Genomic DNA, 22,093 nt, shown 5'->3' with positions numbered 1-22,093 from the left:
ATCGGTGACCTTACATGCCCTTTTTCATGCGTGGAAATAAGAAAAAGTCGCACGGAGCCAGGTCAGGCGAGTAAGGTGCGTGGGGCAGCGGAACCATGCCATTTTTAGCCAAAAACTGTGTAACAGAGATGGCTGTGTGTGCAGGTGCATTGTCGTGGTGGAAGAACCAGTCTCCTGTTTGCCACAAATCGGGTCTTTTTTGGCGAACACTATTGCGCAATCTTTTCAAAACTTCCAAATACAAGGTTTGATTGAGGTCTGACCTGGGGGGACAAACTCTGAATGGACTACGCCTTTGGCATCAAAAAAGCAAATCAGCATTGTTTTGATGTTTGACTTGACTTGACGACATTTTTTTGGTCGGGGTGAAGATGACGTCTTCCATTGGCTCGACTGTTGCTTTGTTTCTGGGTCATAACCATAGCACCATGACTCATCACCAGTAATGACCTTTGACAGAAAGTCTGGATCAGTTTCAAGCTGTTGTTTCAAAGCACGACATGTTTCAACTCGATGTTCTTTTTGATTGTCAGTCAGAACTCGAGGAACAAACTTGGCAGCAACCCTTTTCATCCCCAAATCTTCCGTTAAAATTCGCTGAACCGAGCTCCAAGATAACCCACTACTCTCTGACAGTTGATCAATTGTCTGTCGACGGTCTGTGAACACCAGCTCTAGAATTTTTTCAACATTTTCGTCGATTCGGGCAGTTGATGGACGTCTAGAACGAGGTTTGTCATCAATCGACATGTCGCCATTTTTAAACCGAGTAAACCACTCGTATACCTGAGTTTTTCCCATAGCGTCATCTTTGTAAGCTGTTTTCAACATTAAAACACTTTCAGCAGCATTTTTGCCGAGTAGAAAACAAAATTTCAGAGCTGCACGTTGTTCACTTAAACTTGCCATCATAAAAAAAGAAAAAAGAACAAAACAGCGCTGGTAAAAACAATCACTGCAGATGAACAGAACAAGCCAGGCAGACAACACAGGCAGGACTGAACTGGCAAGGAATTGCGCTATACACGTCTAGCGGCAGAAATGCGTACTACATAAGCTCCATGCGCGGCAACGCAATTCCGGTTATTTTTGGGTACCCCCTCGTATTATCTATTATTTTTAACACTGTTTATTAGTCAAAGTTCAACCAACCAATTTAATGAAAGGATGAACTTAACCCGACGATGTTTAGCTTCCTTTTTATGTTATAAATTTGCAGTTAAATTAGACGTCAAAAAAAATCGTTCATTTATGTAGGTGTATGCTTTTTTAAAAAAGTGTTTATTATTTTGCAGCTTCTATATTTTATTTACTTTTTTTTATTGAATAGCGTTTTATTAAAAACCTGAGCTTTAAGGGTTTGACATTTCCTTTTAAAAATCAATCTAAATTAAGTGAATTAGTCTCTTCACTGAACAAAAATTCTTTTATAGATGAAAAGAGACCAGCATAAGGGTATGTGACATCTGATGAATTATTGGGCATTTTTCAACATTACGCTTTTTGTTTCATTTTTTGACGATCACCCCCTTATACATCTTTCCTACCGGACAATTTTAATTATTTATTTTATTTTTTTTTGGTGACATGTATAAATTTGCATTAACTAACTTAGCCTAGTTTTCTTGGTGTTTAAATAATTCTTAGCTAAATAGTTAAAGAGATCTGTAGAACTAGACTGTATTACCGTTCAATAGTTTTACTTGTCTAGAAGGGTCAGTTCGCTTTAAAACAATATATTTTCTTCTCATTCATAAGTTACCATAATGCAAGTTCTCTTAAAGAAACTTGGAGATTATGGTTTAGGTTTAGCGATTAATGCCTAAGGCGGTGTAGTAAATAAAGAAATAGGCAGCGTGGGTAGAAAGAGTGTGAAGAGGTGTATGATCAGGCGATCGACCGACTTACAGGTTCACCAACATGATTGAAGAAGAGTGGACAGAAAATTCTGGCGGCCGTAGAACTAGACCGGACGTGCCTCCTTGCTTACCCAAGTTACATATATCTAATTTACATCCACTTATTTTACTTAACTCCCCTCTACCCCTGTATTAGTATAGCCAGCTTGTCATAGCCTGACGACAGCCTGTACCTCTATTATCCACTGAAACCACTCCTTGAATTTAATCACATCTATGGAAGCCTGGTTTGCTCTGGGTGCCGATCTAAAAGGTAACGAATAAATCCTTTGGCATTTTGCTAGTCTTTCCCTTTTTTGCGTGGTTATCTTTGCCCATCTTATTATTTCACATAAAAACCAGGCAGCATGGTGCTTCGTTCAGAACAATGGTTCAAATTAAAATGCACTGACCGTAAATAAAGGTGCACCGCCACTTTTATGGCCTGATGTCAAAGTTCTGTCCTTGAGAGATACAATGCGTGCCCAACTCCATCGTCATTGAGAGCAGAGGAGTTTTCTAGCTAATCGCTTGATAATGGCGAGCTTTTAGAACAGCAGGGAAGACGAAATTCACATTTGTAGAGGATTTTTTAGGACTAGAGCTTTCTTCCAAACAAGTGATAATGAGCTTTATTTGAAAGCATTGATGCGTTTAATGGCCAGGATTCGTTCATAATATTGGGATGAAAACAGTTTGTTACATGATAAGGGACCCATATCACAGTTACACTTAACCGGTCATAGATTTTTGCAATAATAATAATAATAATTTAAAACGATTGCTATACTTCCCCTCAACAAGTGTAAGAGCGGATCGTTGCTTTAATGTTACGTAAGGGAGCCCTAACCCTATCATCCTACCAAATTTTATCAAAATTGGGCCAAGATTTACAGAGTAATTAGTAATAATAATTTTGGAGGGGGCCTTACATAAAGGGGGCTAACTCCTCTTCCATTCGATGTTCAGCGTCGAGACCCCCAAAAGGCACATCTACTTAAAATTCCGAATCGAATGACACCTCATTCATGAAAATCGGTTTACACGTTTGGGCGCTAACCAGTTTACAAAAAAGGTAACAAGAACATTTTTTGAAAAAGCCGTTTTTGCTCATTTTCGGCCCTTTTTTTCCTCGAAACCTATTAGATCTGGGTTGTTGCAAAAAAATTACAGTTATAAAGGAGGATTTGCCCTATATTTTAAAGAAAATTTGGGAATTTTATCTTTTATAGGGAAAGAGAAAAAAATTGTCAAAGTTGGGTGTTTTTCAACGTTACGCTTTTTCGTGCAGTTATTGACGATCACCCCTTATACAACTGTCCTACCGGACAGTTTTAATAATGCCCGGGTGTTGCTTCATCCACCATGTTCGCTGATTTACTATCCTGTAACTACTCTTTATTACTAAACAAAGCAAAAAAATGGTGTAATTTTGATGAAATTCGGACCAAAAAATAATAAGCTTTTTCGCGTGTTATAATTCTACAATCTGATCTAAGGCTGGCTTTCGAACCATTACAGAATCAATGAAACTAGTGTATTGAAGCCGGTGTGCCTTGTTTTGAATACGAAATGAGACCACATGTAACGTAGGATAGTAGAAACGGAAACGTAACACAGTGTTTTCCAAAATTCCCCTTCTCTACATTTTTGAACAGTTTAAGATTTTAGGAATATTTTATAAAAATAGCAACTTATCCAGTTGAATGGCGTTATTAATTGCAATCGTAGAACTTTCTGGGCCTGCCAATAGCTAGAATATACCGCTTATACTTAAGCTTAAACTGCTGCATATTATTAAGGAAATGCTTTGCAATGGTTTCCGTCACATTGTGGGATTTGCGGTAACAAACAGCCAGACCGCTTTTCTTGTTAGCATTGTATCTCTGCCAATTTGCAGAAAGAGAAGTCCAAAATATATTTTTCTATCAGTACACCCAGAATATTTAATATAGGCCTTAAATTTCTTTTTAATTAGTTAAATATATTTACATATTATACTGTCACTAAATGTGTCGTTAAAAATCAATGAATATGTATTGTGATTATGTTGATTTATGCATTCGATAACACGATAGGAACCTTTTTAATAAATATTACACAACACATACACCCCACACATGTGTATACGCGTTTTAAAAAAAACAACAACCTCACACATACCAACACAGTCTGTATGTTTGAATTCTAGTTTCTGTAAGTGTAGGCAGTTTTAGTGTGCACTCCACCACTTAGGTTTAATGCTCGTTTCTTTTTATAATTCGAAGATTCCTATTCTAACATTTGATATCAATGATCGTATCGTCTCTGTTTCCGATCAGATATGGTAAAACATACGCCCATTAGCGTCTTCTTTCGACTCTATAAGAAAATCAAATTTATTTGAATGCTTCTTTTTTATTACTGTCTCAGAAGTTTTCCTTTTTCTTTTTTTTTGGGGGGGGGGCAACATTTAAAAATATATAACAAAATGAAAAGAAATTTACTCCAAAACAAAGTGTTTGTATTTAGCTTTGTTTGTTCACTAACTTTTATTGTCTTTGATTTTTTGTTTGTTTCCCTATCGAATTTATGTCGCAGATCGTGTGAATGAATCGCTTAAAAGTTTGTTCTTTTTATAAACTTTCGTTTTTTTTTTATTTATTTTATTTTGTTAATTTTGCTGTAGTTTTATTTTATTCTTTCCTCGAGAGCGTTTTGGTCGTTTCAATTAAGTTAATCCATGTATTTTGTTTCCTCAATTGCTGTTATTTCTCTTGTCTATTATAGTAACCCTATCATGAATATATTAACAATTTTGAAAGCTTTTTTTGTATTTACCATAATAGAAGTAATTAAAAAAAATAATTCAAACAGAACAAGTAAAAATAAAGAATAGGAAGAGAATTGATTACCTCAATCCATGTATACGAGGGGGTACCCAAAAAAAACCGGAATTATTTTTTAAAAGCTATTTATTTACAAATTTTTTACAGAACAACCTTATCCCCTTCAAAATACTCTCCATTACAACTAATACATTTGTCCCACCGGTGCTTCCACTGTTCGAAACATTTTTTGTAGTCATCTTTAGAAATGGCTGACAGCTCCTTCTTCGTTTTTTTCTTGACCTCTTCAATGTTGTCAAATCGGTGACCTTACATGCCCTTTTTCATGCGTGGAAATAAGAAAAAGTCGCACGGAGCCAGGTCAGGCGAGTAAGGTGCGTGGGGCAGCGGAACCATGCCATTTTTAGCCAAAAACTGTGTAACAGAGATGGCTGTGTATGCAGGTGCATTGTCGTGGTGGAAGAACCAGTCTCCTGTTTGCCACAAATCGGGTCTTTTTTGGCGAACACTATTGCGCAATCTTTTCAAAACTTCCAAATACAAGGTTTGATTGAGGTCTGACCTGGGGGGACAAACTCTGAATGGACTACGCCTTTGGAATCAACAAAGCAAATCAGCATTGTTTTGATGTTTGACTTGACTTGACGACATTTTTTTGGTCGGGGTGAAGATGACGTCTTCCATTGGCTCGACTGTTGCTTTGTTTCTGGGTCATAACCATAGCACCATGACTCATCACCAGTAATGACCTTTGACAGAAAGTCTGGATCAGTTTCAAGCTGTTGTTTCAAAGCACGACATGTTTCAACTCGATGTTCTTTTTGATTGTCAGTCAGAACTCGAGGAACAAACTTGGCAGCAACCCTTTTCATCCCCAAATCTTCCGTTAAAATTCGCTGAACCGAGCTCCAAGATAACCCACTACTCTCTGACAGTTGATCAATTGTCTGTCGACGGTCTGTGAACACCAGCTCTCGAATTTTTTCAACATTTTCGTCGATTCGGGCAGTTGATGGACGTCCAGAACGAGGTTTGTCATCAATCGACATGTCGCCATTTTTAAACCGAGTAAACCACTCGTATACTTGAGTTTTTCCCATAGCGTCATCTTTGTAAGCTGTTTTCAACATTAAAACACTTTCAGCAGCATTTTTGCCGAGTAGAAAACAAAATTTCAGAGCTGCACGTTGTTCACTTAAACTTGCCATCATAAAAAACGAAAAAAGAACAAAACAGCGCTGGTAAAAACAATCACGGCAGATGAACAGAACAAGCCAGGCAGACAACACAGGCAGGACTGAACTGGCAAGGAATTGCGCTATACACGTCTAGCGGCAGAAATGCGTACTACATAAGCTCTATGCGCGGCAACGCAATTCCGGTTATTTTTGGGTACCCCCTCGTATACTCGTAAATATTTAGAGTTGGTTAACTCTTTTTTGGGACAAAATTTTGTCTGTTAAGAAAATATTGTAATTACAGACTGACTACGTAATGGAGCTTCTAAATACTGTATTAAGCAACGCCAATGCCACTCTGAATTAACAAATTTCATAAAACAGCGTTCGACTTTTTTCCCAATCGCCAGCAATAAACTACAGATAGTGTGGTAACTGGAGAAGGTGACAAGATAATTAAATGAGTTCTATTCTCTAGTTATAAGATCTTGAAACTACCCCGAGATTCGGCTCGCCGCAGTATATTACTGCCAACGTAGCCCGTGTATTTCATTTCTATCGGAATAAAGCAATGCTCTTAAGAGCGGTAGATGGCTAAGGCTCAAAGCCATAATCCTATTCAGTTCAGAATTTTAAATTGTTTGGAATGCCCCTGATAGCTACCACGCATCTGCAAATCGTTTTATCAAAAATGAAATTTGCCATACACAAAGTTACACTGTAAATTTTCCAAAAATATGTACCATTACAGAACTCATTCCTTCAATTATGCAGTATTCCCGCTTTCTAGATCTATTTTTGAAGGAGATATAAGGTGATAAAGTTTGAAAATTTTACATTTCCTTCATATTTCGAATGGCTGTATCTCATGTTCTATTGGCGGAATCTCTGCGAAAATATAGACAATGATAGTATTCATTTACCTATACAATTGTGCATTATTTCAGCTTTCTAGCTGCATTTTTGAAGGAGATATAAGGTGTTAAATTTTGTAAACTTTACATTTCCTTCATATTTTGATTTTTTTCTTGGGACATTAGTTTCCGTCTGATGTCTTCTCGGGCAGAGAACCGAAGTTATATCAAACGTCTACTTAAATTAGAAATTAGTTGAAAATCAGGAGGCCTGAAGTATAGAAAATGAATGAGATTAGTAAAAATAACACACCTTAAGGGTATGACATATTCTTATATAAAACTTAACGATGGTGAACTTGATATTAACAATAAAGAACTGTCTCTGAATGCAACAAGTTGAGTGCTTTTAAAATTGTGCACTTAGTTCTTCTGTTTGCGTTCTGTGGAACAATGGTACTGGTAACTCACGTGAGATTTATGGCTAGGCTCTACACAACTGTTGCTACTTTATTTCTATTCACGATAGGCGTGGTATGAACAAATAGATCCACGCACTATATACCTATAAACTATCGTCTGGTCGATTCGTATTTTGTTTCTATAATTTTATCTCTCTTCGTAATATTTAATTGCCATTGTGAAAATACGAATTGTTTGAATAATTCATTTTAATGTTCAATATTGTTTCGTTTATATATGAATATACGTCCGCAAGGTAGTCTTAGTGCAGGGGTCGGCAACCCGCGGCTCGCGAGCCGCATACGGCTCTTTTGTCCAAATTGTGTGGCTCTTCAACCTGTCCAAAATAAATTGTATATTTCAATTTTATTGAAACAAAAGAAAAGTTCATTTATTAAAGTAAAGATATTTTTTTCCAAAAATGATTTTAAATGTGATAGGTTTGAAATTGAATAGAATTATATTAAAACAAAGTACGTAATTATAAAAGACTGCCACCATTTTCATTCAAATAAAGGTTTAGTTATTATTTATTCGTTTATTTACTTTGAATATGTGAAAATAAATATATAAAATTGTCAAAGTTGACGATCAACCCTTTTTACCACTGTCCTACCGAACAGTTTTAAAACATTTAAAGGTTGTTGAATATCATAAAATAATAATTTGTAAGTTCAAATGATCTACAGAGTTGTTTACACTATCATCTCTGCGGCTCTTGGTAAGATTTATTAAAATTATTTAAGGAAAAATGGCTCTCTACTTAAAATAGGTTGCCGACCCCTGTCCTAGTGTAATGTTAATTCGGTTTGTTTCAGGTATGTGGAAGTTCTTCCTGAGGCTCTTAAATTTGATTCCTGGCCGTAAGTTTCAGTTATTAAAATATTTAGTAGCTATTAGTACATTTATTAACAGAAGCTAGTCTCCAAAGGAGAGGGACTTTCCGTCCCTTGCTCTTAAAAATAAAGAAGGTTCATCCAGTATTCTTATTGCCTACAAAGTGCAACATTATTAGAACATGGTGCGGTCCTGTACTATTGTATCATAATTACAATACAATACAATAGCATTATTGTATCATCTCCTTGCAAAATCTTGTAGACATTTCCTCTTCTCTTGACGGAATGCAGGAACCTACTCACTAATTATTTTTGAGTTATAATCTCCTCTGGGCTCACGTTAGATCAATTTATATCGTACCTTGCGATTGATATGCCGCAAACAAGAAGGTTATTTCCATTTCTTTCGGGTACAATTTGCTCAGAGACTCTAGATAAATCAACCTCTAACCTGTGAAGACTAATTGTAACGACCCTTCTAAGTTCTTGTAAGAAAAATCTGACTTTTTTACTTGGACCACAGAGGGATCCTCCTCCTCACCAGACGTTTTTTTGCATATTTTCTCCTGTACTATCCAAGTGCCAAATGCCTCACTTCGCAAACTAGATATTGCAGTCAATCTATCTGCTATGCATTAGAGACGTTTCTTTTCTTCGTGAAAGTATTACAGGTACTGGACCAAACTGTAGCATATCTACTGCGGATATTGTTTCTGACACATTTTGTCTCATTTGTTCATAAGGTCTTAAATCATGATTTTATTTATCAGCAATTGCCGTGGAAAGTATTTTATAAGCCCAATTTCTTTAATTTTCTCTATGTTCCTGGCACCATTGGAGCTTTTCATCACGGCCTTCTTTAGAAGAGGGAAAACTTATACGTTATAACTGTATGACCTGTATAAAAGTTCGGCTGATTTATTTCTAAAGAAATATATAGAAATTGAGTTTTAATTTAAAAAACGAAGCAACTTCAGTTGACCTCATTTTTACTGTTATATAAATTAACGTTATTACTAAAATTTGATCAATATTGTGTGATAAATTCACTATATTTAATCGATTCGTAACTGATTCTCTACTTCTTGAATTAAATTTCATTCTAATAGCACTATGGTTCCCTATCCATAATAATTAGATAAGCTCGCCTAGGCTTTTTGCTATTACCAAAAAAGAATTGGTTTGTTATTTTACTTGCTTTTATCAGTGTTACCATGACTGCCTTAGTTTATTTTAGGTTGCGATTAAAATAATTGAATTGTTTTGCAATAGGTAGTTGTTTCCTCTATATTTTTTGATCCTAGTTAAATTATTGTGAATAACCAATGGGTTTTTTTCTTTTTGGTCTTCCACTTGGCTCCAGAGAATCGCTTTCCGCGCTAGTCACCCAATTAATATTTTACTTACCCAATAAAGCTCAACCGTGACCTATCCGCTACAACATCATTACTATCAATTCGTGTCTGGCACGTTCTGATGAAGACTACTTCACCTGTATTTTATTTTTAATAGAAACTTTGTCAATCAATCTCTTAATTAGTAGTTTAGCTTTGTGGTTTATTTTATCCCGGTTTCAAGTACAACCTGCTCCATTGATTTTCTCTTTCTCGTGAGCTTCTTACCTGTCTGGTGATGTCTGTAAAGAGAGGATACAATCCTGATGGCGCGGCACTGCAATGAAAAAGTCTCTAAACGCCAATGACCTCAGGTGACGTACTCTATATAAAAATTAATAAATAATATTATTGGGATATTACAATTTTGATCAGTTATTATTTCATAATACGTAGAGTTAAATCTGTTCTTATAATGAATTCTAGCTTTCCTTTATTTTTCTGTTAAAGTAATCCACATCGCCTTGTGATAAGAAAATAATTAAAAAGATAAAGATTTGAAAAAAGAAGAAGTCTATTTTAACAAATATAACTTTGATTTAGGAGAGTAACAACTCTAGTAAGTTGGTATATATATATACTAAGTGAGGTAGAAGTTTGGACTTAATTAAACTTACAGTTTGATTGGATGAAGATAGTGTATTCCAACGGAAGCTGTTGGACTACATTCCATGTTGGTGGAGTGGTCGTTAGATGGATCCATTTCAAAAGATATTAGACTGTGCAAGTCGGTATGGGTTTATATGGAAATGGCTGAGGTACTTAATTCTAATGTCGTTCTTCATCAAATATCATTAACAGGTCTTTAATTCTAAATTTGTTTCTTATCTTATACAAATGTAAGATGTATCTTTTTGGTTTATTACTTTCTTCTGCACAAAGTTTTTTTCTATTATTATTTGTGACAATTAAAAAAAAAAGCTGTATGGTGCAAAGAATGACTTGACACATTGTAATATGACTGTAATATTGAGGTAATTGGTGAAGATTGCGGTAAGTAGAAAGAAGGTAGAGACTGGTCCGTCGGATTGATACTTCTTATTCGCATCTCTGGTTGACATTGCCTCTCGAACCCAGCATCACTTTTTACGCAGTGAATGGTTAGAAGAGAGCCCTCGGACTTACTTAAATAACGAAAATAAATCAATAATCCTGTGGCGGTTCGCCTCCTCCGTCCGCTGTTGTCACGGGACTGCCTCGGGCTCGGAGGAGGCGAAAATGTGCACTGGGGCGAATGGGGGCGCTGTTATCTTGCTGGCTGGATGCGGTAGTATAAGGCATTTATCAGCACTGCTGGATCTAGAGGATGTATTCATTTTGCTGGCGGGATGTTGTGGTACCCCCGTCTTCTACATCATCGCTGGGTTCTGGTTGTGCTTTTCTCCTTTTCGGCATGCTTTTTATTGTTGGGGTCACCACTTGTGGTTATGAGTTAAAATAAGAACAGTATTAAAGCAAACGTTCTCTATATTTTTCTACCACAAATATGTACCTTTAACAATGTATTCTTCGTATCTTAGTACATACAATTTTGGGTTACTTTTTAAAAGGTACTGGTCTTTAATAAAATCTTACATATGTATTAAAGACAAAAAAAACATGTGTATATAATTTAAATGAATAAAATAAAATTAGATAAAAATAAAACAACTAAAAACACATTTTCGCCTCCACCGAGCCCGAGGCAGTCTCGTGACAACAGTGGACCGCCACAGCACCCCCCTGCCACTTCTTCTTCCGGCCACTTTTATAAAAATATGGCGAAGATTTACTGTTATTATTTCATAATAGATACAATTTTCTTACGTGGGAACAAACACAGCTCCTGAAGTCGCCATCGAAATCATCGAAACCTCAAAAAACCATATCTAACATACATAAAATTTCTAATTGACTTTCATTTCATTTATGAGAATTAGTTCAAGCGTCGATAATTTGAACGATTACAGTACTTCCCCTTAGTAGATGTATTTTAAAGGACGACACTTTAATGTCACATAGGAAAAATCTTTAATCTCCACGATCAAAATCGTGGTAAGATTTACAGAGTAATAATAATAATAAGTTGTTTATTAGCATTTCCAAAATATACACATAAATGTAAGTTTCACATTTTTAACATTTAAGCATGGACTTCTCGTCCGTCTGCTTGAGTTGCACTTTTGAACTAATAGTTACAATTCCGTCCCGACCAATAACCAAAATTTAAAATAAAAACAAAAAATAAACAAAGAGAGACTACTTTTCCTTTATAAATAAAGAACTAAAACTTAAGAACAATTTTAAAAAATAATACTAAATTAATAATTATAATTTTCCATGAGAAACTGTCTATATCTTCCAGCGGATGTACAGAATTTATTTAAATTAGCCCAATTCTTACCGTTCAGGTATTCTAAAAATTCCGCCTATCCAACACTCTCTTGCCAAAACACGCAATTCTAAATTCGACCATTATGGGGCATACAGCCGCATAATGGTAGACATCCTCAGTTTCTGCTCTATTGCACATAGAATACAGGTGTTGTTCATTTATCCGCCCTATTCTAAAATTCAAATTCATCAGTTGTCCTCTAGCTCTAAACACATTTTTCATTAACTTAAATGAATGCTCATCTGAGATATAATGGTTAGCCTCTAAATCAAATCGCAATTCATTATATATGCTATGATAAATAGATCGACCAGCTTTGGTAAACAAATCATGTTTAAATTCGGAATCAATTCCATTTAACTATCTCTCCACAGATTTACAGAGTAATTAATAATAAATTAAGAGTGGGTCATACTAACTCCTCTCTCATAGTAAGTGCAGCATCCAGACCCCCCAATCCCATATCGAATGACACCTCATTCATGAAAATCGGCCCTCGCGTTTTGGTGCTACATTGTTTACAAAAAAGGTAACAAGAACAAGAACAATTTTTGAAAATGACATTTTTGCTCATTTTCAACAACTTATGCTCGAAATCTATTAGATGTGGGTTGTTGCAAAAAATTACTGTTATAATCGTGGATTCGCCCTATATTATAAAGAAAATTTAGGAATTTTATCTTTTATAGAAAAAGAGAAAAAAATTGTCAAATTGGGTGTTTTTCAGCGTTATGCTTTTTCGTGCACTTTTTAACGATCAACTCTTGTACAATTTGTTCTTCTAAGAATCATGTTTTTCATTCATAACTTGTAAAATATCGCTCACAGAAAAAAACCGTCCAAGTAAATTTTTCTTAAAAAAAAATAGAGGAATCTATTTCTTAAATAAAAACCACACCTTCCTATTTGAGAAAATGAAGTTGGTGCCTGTATCTCGCTTCTGGAAGCACCGAAAAAAATTTACAAATTAAATTTGAATTTCTAACAAAAAACTAAGGGAACACGTATTTTTTAGTTTTTTTTCTAGCTATCTTAGTTTCCGAGAGAAAGTCGTTGTCCATATAGCTTGGGACACCCTGTATATGAAGTTATTTAAATTTTAAATTTTCGAAGTTGTGTTTTATTTTATGTATCGTAGAAGGTAATTTGGCTGACGGACAAATAGCCAATTTTTCCTAAGACCGTTTCAGTTTTGGAATTCGTAAGTTTTCCTTTTTATTTTTCTGTACCTAGTGACGTTAAATTTATTCTTGATAATATATAGCCACGAAAATAGTCAGTGGGACTGAAACGTAGAGCAAAAAATTAATTTAAGAAATTGAGTCCCTTTTATCCATAATGAACTCAACATCCGATTTGGATATATCTAAGATGTAGAAAATTCCACTCCAGCCTTCTCCATCTTGCCGATCCCCCAGGTATCCTCTTTATCATCTACCACTCTTTCTGAAACCCTAGGCGCTGAAGAGCCTATTGTATGTGTGGCCTAGAGACATGTCACATAATAATGCGAATTTCTGTGTAGAAGGCATTCCAGGGGGAGTGTACTTCAAGTGAAACATGTATTTTATTTTTATCTTTGTGATCTTACTTATTGTAACTGTCCAGTTGTAAATCAATAATTAAAAAAAAGTTGCTTCTGAATCCGAACAATAATAACCAAGAATGTTTGGTTACTACAGTTAACTAATATGTTCCGAATACAGTCGGTTGTCTAATAATGAAACTCGGCTACTAAAATAAACACATAATATCTATTACTGGAAGCAATTACATCAACACGAAGGTTTAGGATGATGCTGCATTCTCAGGACGTAGTTATTTATTGGGTGATAGAATAGTTGCACTAACAAGTTGTTTGCACTCGGCTGCAGCTGCAGGTAATAAAACAGCTCCATGTAGATCGATTATTAGTAGCTTAGTAGTTGTGGAGGCAGAAAACAGAAGTGGAGAAATTGTGCATAGCATTCTATGAGATAACTCATCACACCATAGTTTATAATACCAATCGACGTCCTTGGTTCTCCCGGAGGCTGACCTCACCATTCTATGACCTTTTAGTTACACCTTATTCATACACCACCTTATTATTTCTCTTTTATCAACTTTCACTGCAATTTTATCTATTCAGTATTTGTTTAGCATTATTATTTAACTTATTTGGCTTGCTTCAATTATATCCATATTTTGTTTAATTATTGCAACAAAACAATGTGTTCTTTTAAGGCAATACATCTGGCGTGAACACAGATCACTTTCACCTCCAAAAATCAAAAGAAGTTAGGAAACCTCTTTGTAAAGTGGTACTTACAAGAGGAGATTTTAATCCTTAATTTGCTGGTTCCTTGAAGTGACCAAGTCAAAATATGTTTTAGCTTCGTACGGTTTTGAAAAATTAAAAATAACTTGGTTAAGATTCTGGAGCAAGTGACACATGTTGCCTAATAATGTCCACCATTGCACAACCTATCAGTTGTGTCTATTCAAGATAAAAAAAGAAGTAAATTTAAGTAAAATTTGTTCAGGCGGGCTTTACGTCCAACGTACCTATTAGGGGTCGTGGACGGAGGCGATTAGCAACTATACTTTACAATTGCTTCTTCTATAACCCTTGTATAAATAAAATCCAAGATCTAGACCAGGGATTGAATCCAGTACCACAATAAAAACTCAATCTAACAAAAAATATTATACATTTCACTTTTTTAAAATTCATGAAAGCTCATCTGCTCCACTTTCTTGTTTCTTGGTAATTAACTTTTTAGTTTCTCAGTACAGTGCCACGTTTTAAATCCAGCTTGCTTCTCGTAGATTTTCTCATATACTGCAGCTTCTGGTGCGGGGACCGATGTTGTCTGCAACGAGAGAACATTGTCCAGAGGCTGTTAGTGCAATGGACGCCAATGATCTCAAATGTTTATGTGCCTTAATTAAAATAAGTAAGTAATATAAAAGAATAATTTGAAAGTAACTCTTAGCAAATAATGTTAGATTTTAATTTTAGATAAATAGTTCTTCTTTTATGTATTCGTAATTTCTTTCTATTAAATGAGTGCATAAAAAGATAATAAATATGCACAAGACGACGTTCGAATTTTCAAAAGATTCTTTCGGTACCACCTCCACCTCCAGTTTAATTAGCAGCCATTTTTTACCCGTCCAAGGAGGTGTAACTGAATAAGTTTGAATTATATCCCGCACCCATATCTACTTTTACACGCTTCTGCTGCGATCCTCAAATACTAATTATCATTTATTTATCGCTACATAATATACAGGAAATAAGGGCTCTTTAAAATATAATTATACATTTTACCCTATTATGTACAACTTCTTATACTACCATTTTCTTTTACTTAGCGCTATAATTTTTCGAAACTATGTTTATTTTTTGATTATGTCTGTATTTTTTTAATAGTTAAGGTGAGTCATTGTCTGAGGCCATTTGATTGCTTTGTTGGTGTGTAGACAGGGTTCTCTCATTACAAACAACATTGTCCATCACCGGTCCGTGGCTCCTAGAGAGAAAAAGTTAAGGCAGGCAGGTGAAGTCGAACCTAGATCTCCACAAGTCCATTAATCGACCTATTTAAATGCTGTTCATGATTATAATCAACTCATGAAGAGAATCTCCCTGTGCTGGTTGCTGAACGTGTAATTAGTGAAGGCAGTATATTGTCTAAATATGGGTCGGCCGATTGGTTTAACTTTTAAAACAACGCTAAAGTACATTTTCTGTAAATGTGTATGAATGTTGTTACGCATGTACCTAAAATAGGAAAGACCTAGATGATAAATTTCTGTACTTTTAGAAAGTGTAACTACTCGTACAATCAAGGTAATGAATCATAACCTGCAGCTCCTATTCCTATACTGATCAAGTGATGGTTTAGTGCGTAGTTTGAAATTAATAGTAAGTAAGTAACTCTTTAGCAACGTTACCTTACCATTGGTTGCCTCTGCATGAGATTCTAAAATACTTTTTTTCTAAATTTCCACCTAGATTTCAGAATTGGCTCGGATAAAGCTCAAGGGTTTTTTTTCTCCTGCCTGCTGAAGACTGTTTTCTTTTAAAGCTGTTTTCTTGGAAATTTTGGAAAATTTCTCAAGTATTTTTCTCATGTCTCAGTAACCGGAGTTCATTTTCAAATTCTCTTCAAAATCCGAATTTTGAATGTACTACCGTGGTTCTTAACATTATATTTTTTCTTTTTCTTTTTTTTTAATAATTTAAGGCGCGTCAACATCTCAGGTTGTTGGCGCCCAGTGCACTGCCGGCGCCGGCCTCCGGATAGTGTTCTCTCGTTACACGCAACGCTGTCCATCACCGGCCAGTGAGCTGTAAGAAGCTCCTAGGAAGAGGAAATCTAAGGGTCAGCAGCTGGATTCGAACCCGGGACCTCCGCGTGGGAATCCATTACTCTAACCGCATAGCTAATCCCTTCCCTAACATTTTATTGTATGTACTATTGGCAGAAGTGACATGGAAAGCCACTTTAGCAGTGGAAAGAACATGTGTTTAATTTGTTAGAAAAAATATGAAGTTTTTGAGACTTGCTGGTCGGACAGCTCCTTAACGTGGAAATATGGATATCTAAGAATTCAGAAGCTATTCTCATATCTAAGGATGAAGCTGCGAATTAATTAGAAGCAGAATTTGGGCACCTAAAAGTCAGGATCTTTAAGAGTAACGCTCCCTTAATGAACTGCTTCTAGGATATCCAAAAGAAATAATAACCAAAAAAGTTGATCTTCGACTTGTGTTGTTACTTGGTCCAGATAGAATGAGTGTTGAATTCAGCGGACATCAGCCCCGATAAAAGGAAGGAAGTTTATTAGCCAGCTTACTTGCACAAAATGCAAAATGAGCGAAGGAAGAGCCTCTCGAAGGTTATATGATTCTGGAAATTAGGTGGTTTTCTATCCTCAGATTCTGTACTTCTAACGGCAGTTTGGAAACTGATTCTCGCTTGTGTACCTGGAAATAATTAGGTGGTTGGACGTGCCTCATTCAACAATTAAAAAAGGTGTCTAACTTTAAACCAGGTAGCTGCATGCCGAGTTCATGTCTGTTAAACTTTTCTTCAGAACCCGAAGGAAGTTTGTGGTACCAAACAAATTATTATTTAGAACGAAATGTTCGTTATTCCGATTAAAATGAAAACGGTGAATCTAACCTACTGACCCTTTCCTCAAAGTAATTGAGGTGCGACTATGGGGGGTATCATTTATTGCCTCTTAACATAAGAGATTTCATCTCAGCTTGATATATACGAGGGTCGTTTGAAAAGTCCGTGCAAAAATAAAAACTACTTAATTTTTTGGGGTAAACCTTTTTTATTTTTCAACATAATCTCCTTTTAGGCTTATACACTTCGTCCAACGCTGCTCTAGTTTGTTGATCCCTTCCGAATAATAGGATTTGTCCAAGTCTGAAAAATAGCCATTCGTTTCTGCAATCACCTCCTCGTTTGAATAAAATCCTTTTCCCGCCAGCCATTTCTTCATATTGGGGAACATTGAGACTTGCTGGTCGGACAGAGGAAATATGGATATCTAAGAATTCAGAAGCTATTCTCATATCTAAGGATGAAGCTGCGAATTAATTAGAAGCAGAATTTGGGCACCTAAAATTCAGGATCTTTAAGAGTAACGCTCCCTTAATGAACTGCTTCTAGGATATCCAAAAGAAATAATAACCAAAAATAGTCCGAGGGAGCCAAGTCTGGAGAATAGGGGGGATGTGAAACAAGTTGGAACCCTATTTCCACTAATTTTGCGACCACAACTGCTGAGGTGTGAGCTGGTGCGTTGTCGTGATGGAAAAGGACTTTTTTCTGGGCCAATCGTGGCGTTTTTCTTGAAGCTCGGTTTTCAAACGGTCCAATAACGATGAATAATATGCACCTGTGATAGTTTTACCCTTTTCCAGATAGTCGATGAGGATTATTCCTTGCGAATCCCAAAAGACAGTCGCCATAATCTTTCCGGCCGAAGGAACGGTCTTCGCCTTTTTTGGCGCAGATTTCCCCTTGGTAACCCATTGTTTAGATTGTTCTTTGGTCCCAGGAGTGTAGTGATGTATCCATGTTTCATCCACAGTGACGAAACGACGCTTAAAGTCCTGCGGATTCTTCTGGAACAGCTGCAAACCGTCCATGCACCCATCTTGCGGATAGCTTTGTCATGTCCAAATGTTGATGCAAAATATTATGTACCCGTTCATTCGAGATGCCCACAGCACTAGCAATCTCACGCACCTTCACTCTTCTGTCATCCATCACCATATCATGGATTTTATCAATGATTTCTGGAGTAGTAACCTCAACAGAGCGTCCAGAACGTTCAGCGTCACTTGTGCCCATATGGCCACTCCGAAAATTTTGAAACCACTTATAAACTGTTCTAATCGAAGGTGCAGAGTCACCATAATGTTTATCAAGCTTCTCTTCAGTCTCCTGAGGCGTTTTGCCTTTCATAAAGTAGTGTTTAATCAACACACGAAATTCTTTTTCGTCCATTTTTTGAAAATCACTCGACTTCCTCGATTCAAACGAATGCCAAACACAAAGAAATAGACCGATCTGGCTGAAACTTGGTGTGTGTTCTTCCAAGAGATGCTACTAACTAAACATAACCTCGATACGCGCCAGTGGTGCTATCTCTCTGACTTTGCACGGACTTTTCAAACGACCCTCGTACTTCTTGGCTGAATATTATTTTATCTTCATTGCAGATTGCTATCTAGTAGATTATATATGGACTTCAGCGCAAGGAAATCTAGGTTGACGTTATTGGCAGCCTGCATCAATGATAATAAAAGAACATTAGAGTGTTCTTTTAGTTGACAATCAAACTGAACTTAAGAACCAACTCTTTTTGGTTCACTTTTATTAATACCAATTAAATTAAATGTTTCATGTATTAGGCTAATGTTAAAAACAAATATATATTAGAACATCTTTCTGGAGGAGATAACTAACCTTACCAGCGTTTGCAAGGAAGGTTAGACCTCCTGTCTGTGATGTAGATGGTCGTCGGATGAAAATCGTTATTCTCGAACTTTGTATTTTACCATGAGCTGTGGATGCTACTAAGTTATTATACAGTAATTTGTTCTCTTCACCTCTGCTAGTTGGTCCCTTTAAACGTAGCCACTGTTACCGAACATATTGTTGGCTCCCGAATGTGTTCAAGTTACAGAGACAATCCTATGAATACAAATTTATGGTATTTAATGATTCTCCGTTATTTTAGATTTTAAAGAAGATACGGATTTCTGTAATTAGATAATTACGTTTTATCGGATTACCCCGCGGATCCTGGTTAGAACAATCAAATTCAGGAATTGTTTCTATTCCATCTGGAATTTGTGATTTCTTTTTGTTTAATATTTGTTGGGAAGTTTATTTAAAGCTTTGGATGCCCGGATTTCAGCTTTTATAAGTACTATCTGCTACGACACTCGCTGAATTTCAGCTATTACAAGTGCTAACCGCTACGACACTCACTGAATTTCAGCTTTTATGAGTACTATCTGCTACGACACACTGAATTTCCGCTATTACAAGTGCTAACCGCTACGACACTCACTGAATTTCAGCTATTACAAGTGCTAACCGCTACGACACTCACTGAATTTCAGCTATGGCACTCAATGGTGTTGCTCCATGCCTCCTTTCACTCCACTGATTGTTAATTAAAGCATCACAATAATTTCGGAATATTTCTTACCTATATTCTTACCATGTTACTAGAAGCTTGGTTTTTAAAAGAACTTTATTACACGTTGTATTCGCTTCTTTTTTTATAAAGCAGAAATGAAAAGAATGTCTTCTGAGAGAAGGGCTGGATAATTTGCCTTTAGGGTTGAAGTTAATAAAATAATTATCTTTAGAAGGAATGAGCCTTTTGTTGGTGATCACAATGACGGTAACGGTCCTGCCTTTCAATTCCTTTCTGCTAGTTTGCCTATATAAAGCCCCTTCCTTTGCAGCAGGCTTTCTCCAACTATTGACTCGAATACTACCTTGGATCAACCCTTATACAACTGTCCTACCGGACAGTTTTAAAAAGAAATGAAATTAGGAAAACTGTTGCATTTTGTTTAGTGTAAGTGCCCATCTTCAGCTTGGAACGACTGGAGTCACCTAGAACAGGAGACCGCCGCCATAAGTTCTTGCTCTTCTGAAGGGCTTGGGAACAGTTAATGTCATAGTCTACGTTAGTATTCAATGTTTTCTATGTACGATATACCTCATTTACCAACTTATTCTTAATGAAGGATTCTTGTTAAATGTTATTAAAAAAAGAAGAAGTTTATTATTCAAAATTAAACATTGCCTTAACTATTTAGATAAATTGACTTGAAATATGAAACGATTCAACTTTAAATCGGTATTCTTAAGACAAAAAAAAGGACACTGTTTAGGATGCAGATCTTTAAACCTTTCCTTTTATATTGAAATATGAATGCATGATGTCTTTTTTTTTCCTTGGCTTCCCAACAGTTGGAAGGCTTTTGGCTTGACATAAGATATTTTTATGGATATCTCATATTCTGTTACGTAAGTGCTACCGAAAGTCAGAGATCTGCACACTCATGTTCAGTTTGTCTTCAAAAGTTCTATTCAATGCAGAAATAAATTATATTCCTGACCAATTTTAAGTTCTCATCCATCTCCAAGGATTGATCCATCAGTTTGGTGTAGAGATTTTTTTTTTTTGTCACTACATTTCTGTCATCAATGGACATACTCACTAGTGTGCATCATTATGTAAAAGTGCTGATGATGATTGATAAAGTGGAAGCAAAGGACAAGCCGGAAATCCACAAAGAGATCGGATTTTTGGGACTGGTGTATTCTTCGTTAGTAAAAGTATCAAACGTTCCACGTGGAGGAATTACTGATAAGAATTATCTGAAAGTTTTGAAGCATGTCCTTGGCCACAATTAGTCGCATTCGTTCAGAGTATTGGGATGAAAATAGTTGCAACTTTGTAGCATAATATAGACACCAAAGTTGTGTGTCGAGTTGTCGCTTGATTTCCATTGTTTTTAGGTCACAAAACAGTGTCTAGGTGTTCACCTTGTTTCCTGACTTAGCACCCGGCTAATTTCTAAAACTTAAATGAAGTTTAAAGGGTGTTATTTTGAAGTTATTTCGACTATAAAATAATTTCGCCGCTTGCATTGAAGGAAATCCATAAAGCCAATTGGATTATTAAGTCGCTGAAGCTGGAAAGACTTATTCTGATTGTAGATTCTACATGTTGAGTGGAAGTATTTTGTATTCATCTCCATATCATATGACCTCTCTTTTTTGATAGAATCTTGCCATAAAAGCTATTCATTATAAAAGTGAGGTAATGAAGTTATCACTTTTCAAGTATGCCCACACGATCTTAGTAAGAAGGTTTCACTTAGGTTACCGAATAGAGATACCTAAAATTTTACGTAATGTTTTAACGCTTAACTGATAATTTTAAATTTAAAATTGTATTTACTATTACTGAATTTAACGATCTCATAATAAATGTAAAATGTGATTTTTATTTATTTTTGCACAGTTAATGTAAAAATGATAAATTATTAATTGAGCACGCAGCAATAATGCGCGAAATTGTGATTCACACTTCTAAATTGCTGCATTCAATAACTAGTGATTGAAATTCAAACCTCGTACACTAAATTTAGTGCAATAACGGGTCCAATCATTTAGTGATGGCGGAAATAAGTCTTTTATTTGCTTAAAAATGTTGGGAACGTATTTAAGCAATGTTTCATATAACATTAAAATGGATAATAAGATGGCTGTATATGTATTTACTTAAAGTTCATTACCTGAGGATGGATATACATATTGTTTGTTGTAGTGTGTGTAAATGTTGGCAGTATCACAAATCTCTCTCTTAGCAAACTCTTTGGTTCTGCTAGTTTCTAACTTTATATTGTCGCTATGTAAATCAGCGAACGGTTTTGAAGTAAGGATTTATGCACTTAAGAAATCCACTGTATACAAAGGAAACAGCAGAAATGCTAGTTTAACTATTTATTCTAAAAGTTTGCTTACTCTTTTGCAAACATAGTTTCGCACAATATCTATAAATAAATTTGCATACATTTATTGTTTAAACAATTACTTGGCTCGCATTTATTTAAACTTTATAAATTAAAAGAAATTTTGTAAAGGTCTTTCTTTTAATTTTGTTCCTATTATTAATTATTTTTTTTTAGATATAGAAGTAGTTGACTCCAATAAAAAA

The 22,093-nt window shown here is 35.6% G+C and overlaps 1 protein-coding gene across 7 annotated transcripts in view; it reads left to right on the top strand.

The window, feature by feature from the left end:
- LOC141459754 (lysine-specific histone demethylase 1A-like) overlaps positions 1–22,093 on the top strand; it is a 419,413-nt gene that overhangs the window by 187,071 nt on the left and 210,249 nt on the right. The window contains exon 14 of one of the 7 annotated variants that reach the window (XM_074139168.1): positions 8,039–8,157. The exons of the other annotated variants lie outside the window; for them this stretch is intronic. Within the exon in view, the coding sequence (XP_073995269.1) occupies positions 8,039–8,142 (104 nt within the window). The 3' untranslated portion in view covers positions 8,143–8,157. Of the gene's footprint in view, positions 1–8,038; positions 8,158–22,093 lie in introns of those variants that run through there. 7 annotated transcript variants of the gene reach the window in all.

This window comes from Rhodnius prolixus, unplaced genomic scaffold (genome assembly GCF_049639745.1).
Source record: "Rhodnius prolixus isolate KJV_2025 unplaced genomic scaffold, Rpr scaffold_1, whole genome shotgun sequence".
In the NCBI taxonomy this organism is placed as follows: Eukaryota; Metazoa; Arthropoda; class Insecta; order Hemiptera; family Reduviidae; genus Rhodnius; species Rhodnius prolixus.
Note: the sequence above shows the minus strand (reverse complement) of the source record. Positions and strands in the feature narration are given on the sequence as shown.